Source organism: Nannospalax galili, unplaced genomic scaffold (assembly GCF_000622305.1).
Source record: "Nannospalax galili isolate Female #2095 unplaced genomic scaffold, S.galili_v1.0 scaffold505, whole genome shotgun sequence".
Lineage (NCBI taxonomy): Eukaryota > Metazoa > Chordata > Mammalia > Rodentia > Spalacidae > Nannospalax > Nannospalax galili.
The window spans coordinates 172,169-188,253 of record NW_008352327.1 but is presented as its reverse complement, the minus strand read 5'-3'; the positions used below and the strand labels follow the sequence as shown (position 1 = coordinate 188,253).

General features: G+C 39.0%; 1 protein-coding gene across 2 annotated transcripts in view; it reads right to left on the bottom strand.

Annotated features, from left to right (window-relative positions):
* Positions 1 to 16,085, bottom strand: part of Dennd6a (DENN domain containing 6A) — a 71,891-nt gene that overhangs the window by 41,096 nt on the left and 14,710 nt on the right. The window contains exons 2-4 of one of the 2 annotated variants that reach the window (XM_008849281.3): positions 13,332 to 13,370; positions 13,188 to 13,230; positions 2,693 to 2,805 (exon numbers count right to left, since the gene is read on the bottom strand). In XM_008849281.3, the coding sequence (XP_008847503.1) occupies positions 2,693 to 2,805; positions 13,188 to 13,230; positions 13,332 to 13,370 (195 nt within the window). The remainder of the gene's footprint in view (positions 1 to 2,692; positions 2,806 to 13,187; positions 13,231 to 13,331; positions 13,371 to 16,085) is intronic. The other variant, XM_017802270.2, reaches the window with a different exon arrangement.

Below are 16,085 nucleotides of genomic sequence, written 5' to 3'. Positions count from 1 at the left end.
CCTACAATTTTGAGTTTTCCAGAGTTAAACTGTTGGTCTTTGTTAGTCTTTTACAAATGAGGTATCCTAATATAAAGTTCCAAGAAAGGAAATAAAAGAGGTTAAATGCTAACCTCCACCTTCTTTCTTATTCAGATGGCCTTATTTTATAGGCCAGAGGTCCTGAACTCATGATCCACCTGCCTCAGTTTCCCAAGTGCTGGGATTATAACCATGTACCACCACACCTGGCCCAAATCTGAATCTTTTTTTGCTGTATTGTTTTTTTTTTTTTTTTGATGCAGGGTTTCACATAGCTCAGGGTGGCCTCAAACTCACTATGTAGCTAAGGATGACCCCAAACTCTTGATCCTTCTGCCTCTACTTCCTAAATGATGAGATTGCAAGTATGTACTACCATAACTCTGAATATAGCCAGCTATGAGTTACTAAAAATTAAACAATATATTACTTAATAGCATATAATTTGAAAGGCAATTATACTTCAAAAGCTTAAGGATCTTTTACATTCTAACAATAAACTTTGGCTCAGTTTCTTATTTTACTGTTATTCCTTAAATAAAAATTTATTTACTATTTAATTTAAACAAGGGACTGTATTAAGAGATTTTTAAAAAGATAGATAAAACACAGATCTTCAAGGTCATTACAATCTAGCAGGGATAAGAAAGTTCAAAATTGGAGTGGGTTGTGGTGGTGCACGCCTTTAATCCCAGCACTTGGGAGGTAGAGGCAGGCAGATCTTTTTGAGTTCGAGGCCAGCCTGTTCCAGGACAGCTGGGGCTCAAAAAAGACAAAAAAAAAAAAGTTCAAAATTGACTATTATGTTACAGGAGGGTGGGTCCCATGAAGAAAGCTCAATGTGTTAGAAAAGGTGGGGGTGGGGGAGTAACAAATTCATTGAGGGTGATTTGTAATTGGGCACAGAATGGTGGAAATGACTTAAACAGACAAAGAAATTCCAGGTTCAGAGGGCAAGGAATTAGAGCAAAAAAACAGACAGAAAATTGAAAGCTATCTCAGGAAAAAAAAGCACATAGTTCAGTTTGGTTGAAATATGGCACATGGTATAGAAGAGAAATAAGGGACCCGGGTGTGGTGGCGCACACCTTTAGTCCCAGCACTCAGGAGGCAGAGGCAGGCGAATCTCTGCAAGTTCGAGGCCAGCCTGGTCTACATAGTGAGTTCCAGGCCAGCTGGGGCTACTGGGAGACCCTGTCTCAAAAGACAAACAAACAAAAAAAGAAAACAAAAAAGAAAAGAAATAAGGTTAGAATTGGAAAGATAACAGTTCTTATTTGAAAGAAATTGAGACAAAGACACGGTATAGTCATCTGCTCTTTATTTTATTTTTTGTCCTCAACTTCTTTAATATGTAAAAGGATAATAAGTATGGTAGGGTTGTGGTTTTTAATATATTCTCGGAATATTGCCCTCCCAGAGAGTATTATTTCAAATACTTGATGAATTACCTACTCAAAGACAGTTTGTTTCAATTTGAAAATACCTGGTTCCATGGGGTTGTGGTAGCTACTTTATATGAGAATTAAATACATACATGTCAAGCTCTGAGCTGACAGAAGAAGGGGGAACGTGACACACAGCTGGGCAGACAGGAACCACTCCTAGTATTACTTTTCCCTTGTTAACAATAGTAATACTTGAATATAAATTAATTATGGTCATCTGCTCTTTATTCTTAACAACTGCTAGTCATTTAAGTATATATTTAAAAAATTTCTCTCTCTCACTCTGTCTCCCCCTCTCTAACTGGCAACACTGAGTAAGATACAATGTATTGGGAAAAACATGAATTGGGATGTCTTTGGGTAAACTGCTTTTCTTTTCCAGCCCTCAAGACCATCATCTACAAAAGGAACTCTCTCAGAGAGCAGTAGAGAGACTTAATGAGATAATATATGCTTATCATTACAATGCCTACAATAGCACAAAGCTTTAATAAACAGCTATTATTATTATTAGTTGAAAGAGCATGTTCATTGTGGTGGTCATAGGTCATGGACAGGAGCAAACGGCCCTTAGAGACATTTCAAGATTTTATGTTTGCTAACTGAGTATTCCTGTTAGTAGAACCAGGGGGTGAACTATAAAAGCTGATTTCAAGCAAATGATGTCATTCACACTGGATATGCAAACAGGGTATCCAGATGGAAATATTCCTCATGTAATCAGAGATATAAACATAAGTACCAAAAAGAGAAATTTAATTTGGAAGTCACCTAGATTATTAAAAACTATGTCAATAGATAGTAACTATAAAATTCATTAAAAATCAAGAGGAATAAATAGGTTATCAAAAAATATGTGGTATTCGTACAACAGATGACTACTCCAAGTATGGATGGCGTTTACTGTACAGTACCACTCCTGCATAGCTAAACAAAGAATTATTAACAAGTAAATTGCTTCACCATCCAATCAATTTTTGTAATTCACAATGATATTATGGTCTTCAGAATAGTTACTTTATAATCAATTTCACTCACTTTCTGAATCCTTATCAGATACCCTTGAGAAATCCAGCTACATAATAAAGTAACCAAGCAAAAAACAAAAAAAAAAGCAAACTATATCTAAATGTTAGCAAAGGTAACTGAATATATTAGTACTAAAGTAATGAATTCTAATGTTTCCTCTCACATGGACATGTTTCCATGACCACTTTTCCAACCTTTAAGTAAACTGGTAAATCTTTGTCAAATTGATCGAGGAGACAATGCAGTGACACCCTCCTCCCAGAAGACTGTCGAAATCTAAAACAAAACTGGGTATCTCCAAGACAACCTAATGAAAACAAAGATGAAAGTAAATTAGGGTAGTTTAGTGTAACATCTATCCAGTTTCGTCAATTTAAGAGCTGAAAGAATCTTATAAATCATTTTAATCCATTTCATCATGTTTTAGAGAAGAAAAAGGACAGCTTAAAACTTCTAATGATTTGTTCAAGGACATCTATGTGGTGAGAGGCAAGGCCAGAAGCAAAACATGAGTCTTCATTCCTAGGACCCTTTCCTATTTTTTCCTATCTCATTTTTCCAGTCATTAAAAAAAAAACTATCTGCATATAAGTCTCATAAATAAAAGTAAATGTAACACACACATACACGCCCATATCTTGTTCATACTCATGTATATCAATTTTTTTTAAACTCATTTTGAGATAGGCTCTCAAACTATCAGCACAGAATTCCTGCTCCTCTTGCTTTACTTCCTAACTGCTGAGATTACAGGCATATGCCACCAAGCCCAGTTTATGCAGAGTGGGGACTGAGCTTAAGGATTTGCGCATGCTAGGCAAGCACTCTACCAACTAAACTACACCCCTAACCTCCAAGTATCTAACTGTTTTTGTTTTTATTTCATTTTTTTGAGACAGGGTCTGACTATGCAGTCCTGACAGGCTTGGAAAACATTATATAGACAAGGCTGGCCTCCAATTCACAGAGAATCTGCCTGTGTCTGCCCCCCAAAGTGTGCACCACCACACACAGCTCTATATAAATTTTTTAAAGCAGACAATGTTGTAGTCTTTTAGGGATACAACGTTCAGTGATTAAAAACAGAAGATCAGCCAGGTGTTGTGGAGCACACCTTTAATCTCAGCACTCGAGAGGCAAGTGGATTTCTGTGAGATAGAGGCCAGCCTGGTCTACATAGTGAGTTCCAGGCCAGCTGGGGCTACATAGAGACCTTGTCTTAAAAAAAGAAAAAGAAAATCATGAAACATATTATTCTAACAATCAGGACAGTGATTACCTTTGGAAGAAGAAGAGGTATGTGTCAGAAGAGGCATAAGGAGGTTTTTGAGGTGCTGGGAAAGTTCTAGTAATTAATCTGGAATGTGTTATATTTCACAGTGAGCACTTTTTAAATATATAAAAGCCCAAGTAATCAAAACTTTTAATCATCTAAATTAAAATTAATTTTCAGCTTCAATCATTTCCCCAAACCTCTTAAAATGTAAATTTTAATTAAATTTTCCAGGTAATAATTAGTTAAAAACTATAAAAAATCGTCTTCAGTTGGCTCCTTGACTGTAGGGGCTTCTGTGACTCCCTGACTCCATGAGGCTCAGCTGGCTCCCCAACTGTAGGGGCTTCTGCTGGCTCCCCAGGAGCTGGGGGCTCAGCTCCCTGATAGTGAGGGGCTGGGCTTCGTGAGTGCCAGGGGTTTGGTTCCATGAGAGCTAGGGACTCTGCTCCCTGAGAGACTGAGAGTGGAGTGGGGGCTCTGCTCCCTGAGGTGGAGGGGCTCAGCTGAAGGCCATGGTCATTGCTGGGGAGAAGTGCCTTGTCATCTTTTGATATAGACGACTAATCTGCCTCCAGCATGCTCACTGAGGTCCAACAGAGAAGGCTGTAAAAGGGATGGAATGGCAAGGAGCGCCTTGAGATTTGACCGGGAGACAAAAGAAGCAACCAGTGCTCATTTTTCCACTAAACTAGGTACATTTCAGTTACAGCTGTGTGATCATATGACTTATGGATTGTATTAATTTGTCTTTCAAAGAACAAAAACTTGAACTTAGCCCCTTTTTGCTACAGAAAGTGTCCTTTTAGTGGCTTTTAGAAATTGGGTAGCATTTTACAATGAACTTGAGTCTAAAAATGTTGATTTTGTTCCCAAGCTATTTTAGAGTTTATACTCAAATAAGTGGCTAGGAAAAAGTATATTTGCTTTAAAAATATATAACCGTTGAATCTCCCACTATCATAGCCAGAAAGGGACTGCAAAAGTGTCTCTCATACATAGTGTGACTAGGCACAGTAAAACACTAAAAGTTGTTGGCAGAAACTCACTTGAATGCATTTTCCTCCTGTCTGTAAATTTCCTTATAACTGCATCAGGAAGAGGAGAATTGGACGGTAGATGCTCCCTGGCAGAAGCCCTGGCAGTTTCTGTTTGGGCTGCATGGATGTGTGCAAGTCTAAGGGAGAAGTAGAGCTCTTTGGGCTGTGCACAAACAGTGCTCTGCAGGCGGTGTGCATACAGTGTTCTGCACACGGACAGCTGTAAGCTGTATGCACACTGACCTCTGTGGCTGTGTGCACAGGGACAGTGCTCTATGGGCTGTGTACTTACAGGCAATGCTATCTATGATGTGTCTCACAATGGATGATGTTCCACTTTCAGAATTTTAGTATTTGTATGTAGAAAATGGGTTTAATAATGCACGGTGATTCTGACTTGTATTTCTTAAACCTTTTGAATATATTTTTAAAATATTTTATTTATTATTTTTATTTTATGTATATGTGTCTATTGCCTGCATGTAGGTAAGTTCACCCACATGTCGTGCAATGCTCGTGGAGGACAGAAGAGGCTTTTGGATCGCCTGGAACTGGAGTTACAGACAGTTGTTAGCTGCCATGTGGGTGCTGGGATTTGAACCCAGGTCTTCCGCAAGAACAGTCAGTGTTCTTAACCAATGAGCCATCTCTCCAGCCCTTGTATGTGTTTTTTTATAACAAAAAAAATAAAGCTGGGCATGGTGGCGTGTGGTGTTTTTTGAGACAGGGTCTACTGTAGCCTCAGGTGGCCTGGAATTCTCTCTAGGTAGACCAGGCAGGCTACCACACCCAGCTCCTTAAAAAAAAAAAAAAAAAAAAAAAAAAAAATTTTTAAAAACAAAAAAAAAAAAAAAAAAAAAAAAAAAAAAAAACAAAACCGAAAAAAAAAAAACCCTATAAATAATCTAAAAATTAGCCAATTCAAATACAGTTGAGGGCTGGTGAGATGGCTCAGTCAATGAGATAGCTCAGTAGGTAAAGTGCTCGCTTATGCAAGCCTGATGACCTGTGTTTGATGGAAGGAGAAAATTGACACCCAAAAGTTGTCCTCTAGTCTCATGCTTGTGTCACAGCACATGTACACAACAATAATTTTTTCTATTATTAAATTAAGAGGCTAGAAAAATGGTTCAGCAGTTAAGAGCACTTGCTGCTCCTGAAAAGGACTTGAGTTTGGTTCCCAGCACCCATATAGCAGCTAACAAGTCTAGAACTCGTTTCAAGTGATTCCATGATCTCTTCTGGCCTACATGGGCATTGTATGCATGTGATGCACTTATATACATACAGGCACATAAAATATAAATTTTTAAAAATCTAAATATTTTGTTTTTAAATTAAAAAAAATTTACTTATTATTTTTATTTTATGTGTATGCATGTATTGCCTACATGTAGGTAAGTGCACCAGTGTCATTCAGTGCCCCAGAGGTCAGAAGAGGGCTTTGGATTTCCCTGGAACTGGAGTTAAGTACAGTTGTTAGCTGCCATGTGGGTGCTGGGATGCGAACCCAGGTCTTCTGCAAGAACAGTCAGTGTTCTTAACCACTGAGCAATCTCTCCAGCCCCTATTTTTAAATTTTATGTGTATGGGTATTTTGCCTGCATGTATGTAAGTGCATTACAAGTGTGCAGTGCCCACAGAGGCCAGAAAGGGCATGGAATCCCCTAGAACTGAAGTTATGGAGAGTTGTCTACTGTCATGTAGGTGCTGGGAATTGAACCCAGGTCCTCAGGAGAACAGCAAATGTTCTTAACTGCTGAGCCATCTCTCCAGCCCTCCTCCAAAAATTTTTTTTTTAACTCAAAAGAATTAAGCTAGGCATGGTGGTGCATGCCTTTAATCTCAGCACTCAGGAGGCAGAAGCAGGCAGATCTCTATGAGTTCAAGGCCAGCCTGGTTTATATAGCAAGTTCTAAACCAGCTAGGGTTACCCAGTGAAAGCCTGCCTCAAAAAAATAAAATAAAATAAATAAATAACATTTGTAGTAGCATCACTCAGATTTTTCTCAGGTAATATAGTTAAAATTCATGTTATAATAATGTGAAAAGTGCTCAATAGTTTTTATTACTACTACACATTTAAACTAATTTTTTTAGTATATGACATGCAAAACATCAAACTGAACCTTCACAATGTTTAAGTTTTTTAAAAACATATTAGACAAGCATATCTAATTGCAATTATATACACTGGCAGTTCTTTGCTGTTAGAGGGATGCAAAGAGATGGAGTCAATTCAGTTTCTTTGCTTTTTGAGGTGTAGTTTTGCTACATCTCTCAGGCTAGCCTGGAACTTACCAGGTAGCCAAGGCTGGTATCAAACTCAAGATCCGTTCTGCCTCAGTCTCCTGAGTTTTGAGATTAAAGGCATGTACCAATACACCCAGGTCTAATTCAGCTTACCTATTCAAACATGATGAGAAATGTTCTATGCTATGGGTCCAGTATTATTTTAGTTCAACAAATTTATATACCAATTTTTCTTTTGAAAATGTTATGTTTGAATAAGAAATGTTCCCCCAAAGAGCTCATATATTGGAAGACTTGGTCCCCAACTAGTGGCACAATGTTTGAAGGTTCTGAAAGCTGGAGGTAGGGCCTACCTGGAAGAAGCAGGTCATTTGAGGGAGGGCGGCAGTCTTTGAGGGTATCTTTCTACCCAGTCCCTTGCTGCTGTACTCTGCTTTCTGACTGTAGTCATGAGGTAAGCAACTCCATGACATACAATAGTCTATTTTATATGAGTGAATTGCCTGCATGTGAATTGCAGTGTCCACATGGCAAGCACTTTACCAACTGCGTCATCTCCTCAGTCTTAAGCTGTTGGGGTTTTTTGTTGTTTTATTTACTATTCTTTTATTTTATGTGTATGAGCATATTGCCTGCATGTAGGTAGGTACACCCATGTTGTACAGTGTCCACCGAGGTCAGAAGAGGGCGTCAGATCCCCAGGAACTGTAGTTATGGATGGTTGTTAGCTGCCAGGTGGGTGCTGGGAATCAAACCTCAGTCCTCTGCAAGAGCAACTAGTGCTCTTAACCACTGAGCCATCTCTCCAACCCCTAAACTGTTGTTTTATAATGTCACTTCACTAACAATCAGAGAAGATATTGAAACTATTTTTCTGCATTTAAAAATCAAAACCAGACTAGAGAGACGGCTCAGTGGTTAAATATTTTTTAAATGTTTTATTATTTTTATTTTTTATGTGCAAGAGTGTATTGCCTGAATGTGTGTAAATGTACTCATGTCATGCAATGCCCGCAGAGGTCAGAAGAGGGTGTCGGATCCCCTGGAACTGGAATTATGGACAGTTGTTAGCCACCATGTCGGTGCTAGGAATCAAACCCGGGTCCTCTGAAAGAGCAGCCAGTGCTCTTTAACCACTGAGCCATCTCTCCAGCTCCATAGATAAAATATTTTTTAAAAAGTCAAAAGCACAGCAGGATTGGTAGCACACATCTTTAATTCCAGCACTCAGGAGGCAGAGGCTGGTGGATTTCTGTAAGTTTGAGAACAGCCTGATTTACATAGTGAGTTCCAAGCCAGCCAGGGCTACATAGTGAGACCCTATCTCAAAACAAACGAGTAAAGAAACAAACAAACATATATAGAGAGAGAATTTAGGGTTTAGAGATGGGAAAGATACAAAACTCTTTGTACCTCTAAATACCAAAAGTGTTCTCTGTCTTATCTACTGTAACAACATCAATGATATTTATTAGGATAATAAACAAGTTTTGAGCTGATAGTTCTTGGAGTACCTCATCTACACAGTGAGTCTCTCTGTGGTTACAGAGAGACGGTCTTAAAAAGACCTCCAGGAGCCGGGCGCGGTGGCGCACGCCTGTAGTCCCAGCACTTGGGAGGCAGAGGCAGGCGGATCTCTGTGAGTTCAAGGCCAGCCTGGTCTACATAGTGAGTTCCAGGACAGCTGGGGCTACAGGGAGACCCTGCTTCAAAAAAAAAAAAAAAAAAAAAAAAAAAGAAAAAAAAAGACCTCCAGGAGCTGGAGACATGGCTCAGCGGTTAAGAACACTGGTTCTTGCAGACAACTGTCTATAACTCCAGTCCCAGGAGATCCAACAGCCTCTTCTGATCTCCACGGACATTGCATGACACACATACACTTACATACATGCAGGCAATACAAGCATACACATAAAAATAATAAATAAATTTTTTTTAAAAAAAGACCTCCAAATGGGGCTTGGAGAGATGGCTCAGCGGTTAAGAACATTGGTTGTTCTTGCAGAAGACCTGGATTTGAATCCCAGCATCCACATGGCAGCTAACAACTGCCTGTAACTCCAGTCTCAGGGGGATCCAACAGCCTCGTCTGTCCTCTGTGGGCATTGCCCGACACGGGTACACCTACCTAGGCAATACACGCATACACATAAAAATGAAAATAAATAAAAACTAAAAAAAAAGGCCTCTAAAAAAGAAAACCAAAACCCCTTCTTTAAAAAGCCCTCAACTCACAGAGTTCTTGAGTTGGCTAAGTTGGTCATTCAAAAAGTACATTTGTTCATGGCTTTTCCTACAACAATGCTACAGAGATGGCAAAAGATCCCCTTCCATTTTAATAGAGAATTTTTTTGTTGTTGTTGTCTTTTTGAGACAGGGTCTCCCTGTAGCTTGAACTCACAGAGATCCTCCTGCCTCTGCCTCCCGAGTGCTGGGATTAAAGGCGTATGCCACGATGCCCAGCTAATAGAGAATATTTTTTAAGTTTCCTTGACTTGTGCAACTAAGACAGCAAATTTCAAGATAAACAAAAAGCATCTTCCTGTACCAAAATAATCACAAAGACTTAAGAAAAAATATTAACTATTTCCCCTGACAATAGATAACTTTAAAAGATTATTTCTACATTATCACAAACACAGCTCTTGTGTGTCAGAATGTATAGGATTAAAAGAAATCTTCAAAGCTAGCCTTCTTGGTGCATGCCTGCAATTGCCTGTAATTCCAGCACTAGGGACATAAAGAGAGGATTCCCAAGATTCTAGGCCAGTCTGGACTTCATAGCAAGACCATCACACAAACAAAAAACCAGCCTCCTTCTTCAGCCCTCAGTCACTCTTCCTGTGATTAGAGTGGTTGAGTTGGAATTGCTCAGAAACAGTACTGTAGACCAGACTCCCTCAAAGAGGGAGTAGTCTGTACACTAATGCCAGTCTATAAATTCATTACTGATTTATAACCAATTAATATGCAAGTTGTGAATAAACACTTAGAAGCGACAGTAATTAGATATTACGGTAGCAAATTTATAGTTTTGTTTTACTTTGTGATTTAAAAAAATTCCTTGTCAGACGTGGTGGTGCAAACCTTTAGTCCCAGCACTGAGGAGGCAGAGGCAGCCTGGTCTACATATTAAGTTCCAGGCCAGCTGGACTAAAGACCTTGGAGACAGGGGAGCACCTGTCTCAAAAAAAAAAAAAAAAAAAAAAAAGAAAAGAAATTTCTTTAACTAGTAATTTGTTTAAATTTCATTTTACAAAGTATTGATACACAGGGATAACATTCTAAAAACTCAAACTGGTTCTTCAACACAAGATATTGTAAGTGTAAAGCACATTACTATGTCCCTACTGCTTATAGAAAAGAAATATTGACATAAATATTGTCTGTATGCCAAGTCCACCCACAGCAAGTACACTGTAATGTCTTCCTTGGATTCATTACTACTTAAAATTCTCTCTACTAAGGCTGTTTCTCTCTGGACATGTTTAAAATACAGTGATTACTGTTCCTGAGTATCCAACATAGCTTAAGCCTCAAGAACACCTAAATCCAAATGATGATAAAAGCAAATAGTGAGGGAAAGGTTTGACAGATAAGCAGCTGAGGGAAAACACACTGTAAACTCCCATTTAAATGGAACAAGAACAAACTAAAGTTTTTTCTAAAGGCATGAGGATCAAAGGTGTATGTGAGAAGAGGCTTGTAGAACTGGCAAACTATTTCATTTGGGAATTCTAAGAGCATTTTTTTTTTCTGCGTAGCTTTCATACAATCTAGAATGTTATTTTACTTTTGGTTATCTGTATCATAGAAAGGAAACCTTGATTTATGACACTTTCCTACAGCCTGCTCTGTTGTGCCTAGATTTCCTTCCACAACAATAAAAGCTATTTTGGAAAAATGTGAATCAATTTCAAACTTGGCACAGTAATTTTAACTTCTATTTAAGACACAGAAGAGAAACAAATTGTGTGGATAATCACACATGGGATCCATGATCTGAAATACATCCAAAGCAGTCTCCTGCTCTCTCTCTATTTGTGCTCATCTGTTAGGCTAGCAAGGTGCCAGTTTTTAAGATCTGTCAATTTTACTTTTAAGTTCCAACCATGCTTTGGGTAAGATGAACTATATATAGCTAGGCATGGTGGTGCACGCCTTTAATCCCAGCACTTGGGAGGCAGAGGCAGGGGGATCTCTGTGAGTTCAAGGCCAGCCTGGTCTACCTAATGAGTTCCAGGACAGCTGGGGCTACAGGGAGACCCTGTCTCAAAAAGGCAAAAAAAAAAAAAAAAAAAGAAAAAAAAAAGATGGTTAAATAGTTAGGTCTAAATACTTATACACCATTTTAACAAAGAGGATAAACTACAGAAACATGACTAGACACATTAAAAAGGGTTGGCCTTCTAAATGCTGTAAACTGAGGCCAGATAGGTAGGTGGATGGATTGATGGGTGGGTGGATGGATGGATGGAAAACTAATAGGAGTTAAAGATTGTTTTAGAAAGGTTTGTTTACACAGATTCAAGTCAATGCCACTTCCACCAAGTAAGAATCTTACACCAGCAAAATGGCTCAGTGGGTAAAAGGCACAAGCCTGGGGACCTGAGCTCGATCTCCAGAACCCATATAAAGGTAGGAGAGAATTAGCTCCACAAAATTGTCCTCTGACCACCACATGCACACTGTGACACATGTGTGGTGGCACATGGAACCTCATAAGCATATCATACAAGCATATACAATTTAGAAAGAAAAAGAGAGAGCAAGCAAGCGTAAGAGAGAGCAAAAAGATAGCCAACTATGTTCAGATAGGGTACTACTGTATAATTAAATAGGATTCTGATCACAGATCCTGCAAGTCACACAACTCAGCTTACCTTGAGTGCTAGAAATCTAATCTATACTGACTATATTCAACATAGTATGTCCAGACTTTATTAGGAAAATATTAGGTGAAAGAGAATAGGTCCAGACAACCTCTCTGTTATATCATTAACAGACAAAAAGAACTGAAGATTTTAATCAGTACAGGTCAGAACAAAAGGCCTGCTGAACTTGTTCAAAAACAGTATCTATGTTGCCAAGATACTAGTTTTCTTTCACATATTTCACCAAGGCTGAGCTCTGAATGTATAGGGGGAAAAATCTACATAACTGTCAAATCTCCCAAATCAGAATAATTGAACTAAATTATCAGAACATTAGAAGTAACCACAAAATTAAAGAGAACTGGAGTAGATCTGCTGTCAGAGTTCTGTATGTAGTCTGGGAGGCTGTGTTCTGGTCACTGTAAGCCTATAAAGCTGTTTTGAAAGCAAAGGGTAGCCTGAAAGATGTCAGTGATTAGGACCACACAAAGGGGGAACTGAAAGGAACCAGTAAGAGCAAGCTTAATAGCAGGCGAATGCTTACATGGCTCTATAAACTAAGCACTATTCCAGGTGCTTTACAGAACATAATTCATATAAATGACTAAAATAACTGGGGGCCATGTTTCACAACTGGATTCTCATTGGTTTATAACTTAAAAAAAAATACTGCTTCTGCAGAGTTCCTGGAAAAAATCCTAAATGCTAACCTGAAAATAAATTACATATTAAAGTCCCTAAACATACTATCTCTTATTTCAAGAATTACTTGGGTCTGCAGAGATGACTCAGTGGTTAAGAGCCCTGGCTGCTCTTTCAGAGGACCAGAGTTTGATTCCTAGCACCCACATGGCAGCTAACAACCATCCATAACTACAGTTCCAGGAGATTTGACACCCTCTTCTGACCTTCATGGGCACTATCACAACATGGGTTGCTCTTATATACATGCAAGCAATACATTCATACACATAAAACACATAAAATAAAAATAATAAATAAAATTTTTAAAAAAGAATTTGTTCTTTGAACATTTCCCCTCATTACACTGTAACAGTGGTCTTAAGAACTAAAACTGAAATAACAGTGACAAGACTAGGCAACATTAAACAAAACTCAAAATGATTTGTATGTTGGGCTAAAGCTAGGTATGTGTTCTAATATGCTATGTTCGTTACTTTTAATATTATTAAGAGCATAACCAGTATTCTTAGTACACGATTTGAGAGAAACACCATATGATAGTTACCTGAATTTGAATCTGGAAAAGACAAATAGCAAATATTGGTTTTCTGAAAAAGAAAACAAGAGCTATATATGCTGGCATACACACTCGCACAGCAATAAAAACAGAAATGCAATGACGACTATACACAATAATATTCTTACTTACTTCTTTATCAGTAAGCTTGGAATGCTGAGGATAAATTACCTGGAAGAAAAAGGATTAAATTTTGTTAAACATATACATTAGTGGGGAGTTATAAAATTCTAGTTGGTTGTAGTCAAATCACTATTAAGAAATCACACCAGTGCAGTGGCAGGCACCTACAATCACAGCCACTTGGGAGGCTGGATCAGGAGGATACCTTGGGCCCAGGAGTTCAAGGCCAGCCCAGAAAACATAGTGAGATCCTCAAAAAATTAATTTCCAAGCTGCAAGAACAGAGTAGAACTTATTTTAGGTTAAAAAAAAAAAAAACCCTCAGCTGGGCATGGTGGTGCACACCTTTAATCCCAGCACTCAGGAGGCTGAGGCACGTGGATCTCTGTGTGATTTCAAGGCCAGCCTGGTCTACATAATGAGTTCCAGGTCAGCTGGGGCTACAAGGAGACCCTGTTTCAAAAAAACCAAAAAAAAAAAAAAAAACCCACAAAAACAAAAACTGAATGGAGGCTAGCCCTGGTGGCACATGCCTTTAATCCCAACACTGAGGAAGCAGAAGCAGGCAGATTTCTACAAGTTTGAAGCTAGTCTAGTCTAACATAGCAAGTACCAGGGCAGTCAGTGCTACACAGTGAAACTGTCTCAAAAAAAATAAACAACAAAATCAAAATAAAGTCAAAATTATTTCTAAGATTGGTCAAATCTAAACGTACTCTTTTTTTTTTTTTTGTCTTTTTGAGACAGGGTCTCCCTGTAGCTCCAGCTGTCCTGGAACTCACTAAATAGACCAGGCTGGCCTCAAACTCACAAAGATCTGCCTGCCTCTGCCTCCCAAGGGCTGAGATTAAAAGCGTGTGCCACCACACCTGGCCTTCTTTTTTTTTGTGTGTGTGTGTGAAACTTATAAAATCTAAAGAAAAACTATATCTGAACCATATCTATTCAAGAAATAGTAATTTTCTGCCAGGTATGGTGGCACCCAACTTTAATCTTGGAAGGCAGAAGCAGGCAGATCTCTGTGAGATCAAGGCCAGCCTAGTCTACATAGTGCATTCCAGCCTAGCCAGGGCTACAGAGAGACCCAGTCTCAAAAAACAACAAAAAACAAAACAAAACAACTCAATAATTTTCAATTGATTCCACTAAGTATTATCACTAATTACTTATTTAGAGAAAAAAGACAAGGAGAAAGAATAACCTAGCGTTTACAAAACCTCAAAGACCACTCTCTATCATAAAGCCTGTTCTGATTGCCTACCATTTCTTCATGTCTTTAAATAATCATAATGTCTTTTCCTAGACAGGCTAGTTCAGAACCTGCAGTGACCACAGTACCTTCTGAGGAAAAGCCCAGTCCCTTGGCTCCTGTAATGGAAACAGGTTTAGGCCAGAGAAGCTATTGCCAGAACCAGCAACAGTTAATTCAAGACTCAAAAGCACTCACCCTACACACCAACCCACTGCAATGGGCTATCCTGACCTCCTTAGAGACCGAAACACATTATCAGTGATAAAAAGTGTGCAGGCATAACACTCATACACATAAAAAATAAAAATAATAAATATTTTTTTAAAAAAGTGTTCTCGCTGGGCAAGGTGGTATACTCATAAGCAGGAAGATCATCATGGGTTTGAGTAAGCCTGGGCCACATAATTAAGTTCCTGTACAGCCTGAGCTACAGGACAGCCATCTCAAAACAAACAAAAGGAACTCTTCAGAAAGTAAGTATTCAATCCTTTTTGATTTGTCTCTGCTCTGCTCTGGGTTTTTTGAGCTAGGGTCTCACGTATCTGGGCTGCCTGAGAAGAGGCCCGCAATGTACATGTAGACTCATAATTTAGTCTTCCCTATATACCAAGCACTATGACTCAGAGATCAGAAGGTCAAGGCCAGCCTGGGCTGTAGAGTGAGTTCAGATCAGCCTGGGCAACTTAGTGTGACCTTGTCTCAAATAAAAAGTAAAAAGAGGGCTGAGGATGTAGCTCAGTGGCACAATGTTTGCCTAGGATACACTAAGGACAGTATAAACAATAACAATTTTCTTATGCCCGCTTAGGCTAAGCTTTTGTCACTTTTAATAGAAAGAAATCATGATTAATTTTTTTCTAAGTGACAGAAAGTACCGTTGTACCTTAATTCTCTAGACTCTGAATATTCTTCCTGCCTTTGCACTAGATTGTAGTTACGGAACTTTGACCTTTCCCCCTATTGGCTATTATCCTTCTTGGTCCCTAAATTGAGACACTTGGTAGGGGTTAACTGCAGCCTACTCTTAAAAACTGGCTTTGATTCCCACCTATCTAAATGCAGAACTATTCAATCACCTTTGTTAAAACATGCACTCATCACTGCATCTAATTAAACTAGTTTACTACATCTCACTTAGCCATTCCTAAAGAAATAACTTCCTTAAGGAAAGGGCTCTCCATCATAATCCACTTAGCCCTAATACCAGATGATTTTAGCATTTTCAGCATCATTTCTCCAGGGCCAGGCATGGTGGTACATGCCTGTAACCCTAGCACTGGGGAGGTCAAGGCAAGAGGAAGCAAAGGGAAGGAGTTTGAGGCCAGCATGGGCTACAGGAAACCCTGACTCCAAAAAGCAACAACAGGAGGAAGAGGAATTAGAAGAGGCAGACACGGGGTTGGGGGGGGTGAAGAGGAGGAAACAGGAGGAGGAGGCACAGGAGAAGAGGAAGGAGGAAGAAGAGGACAGAGGGGGAGGGGAATGAGGAGGAGGAAGAGGAGGACATAGGA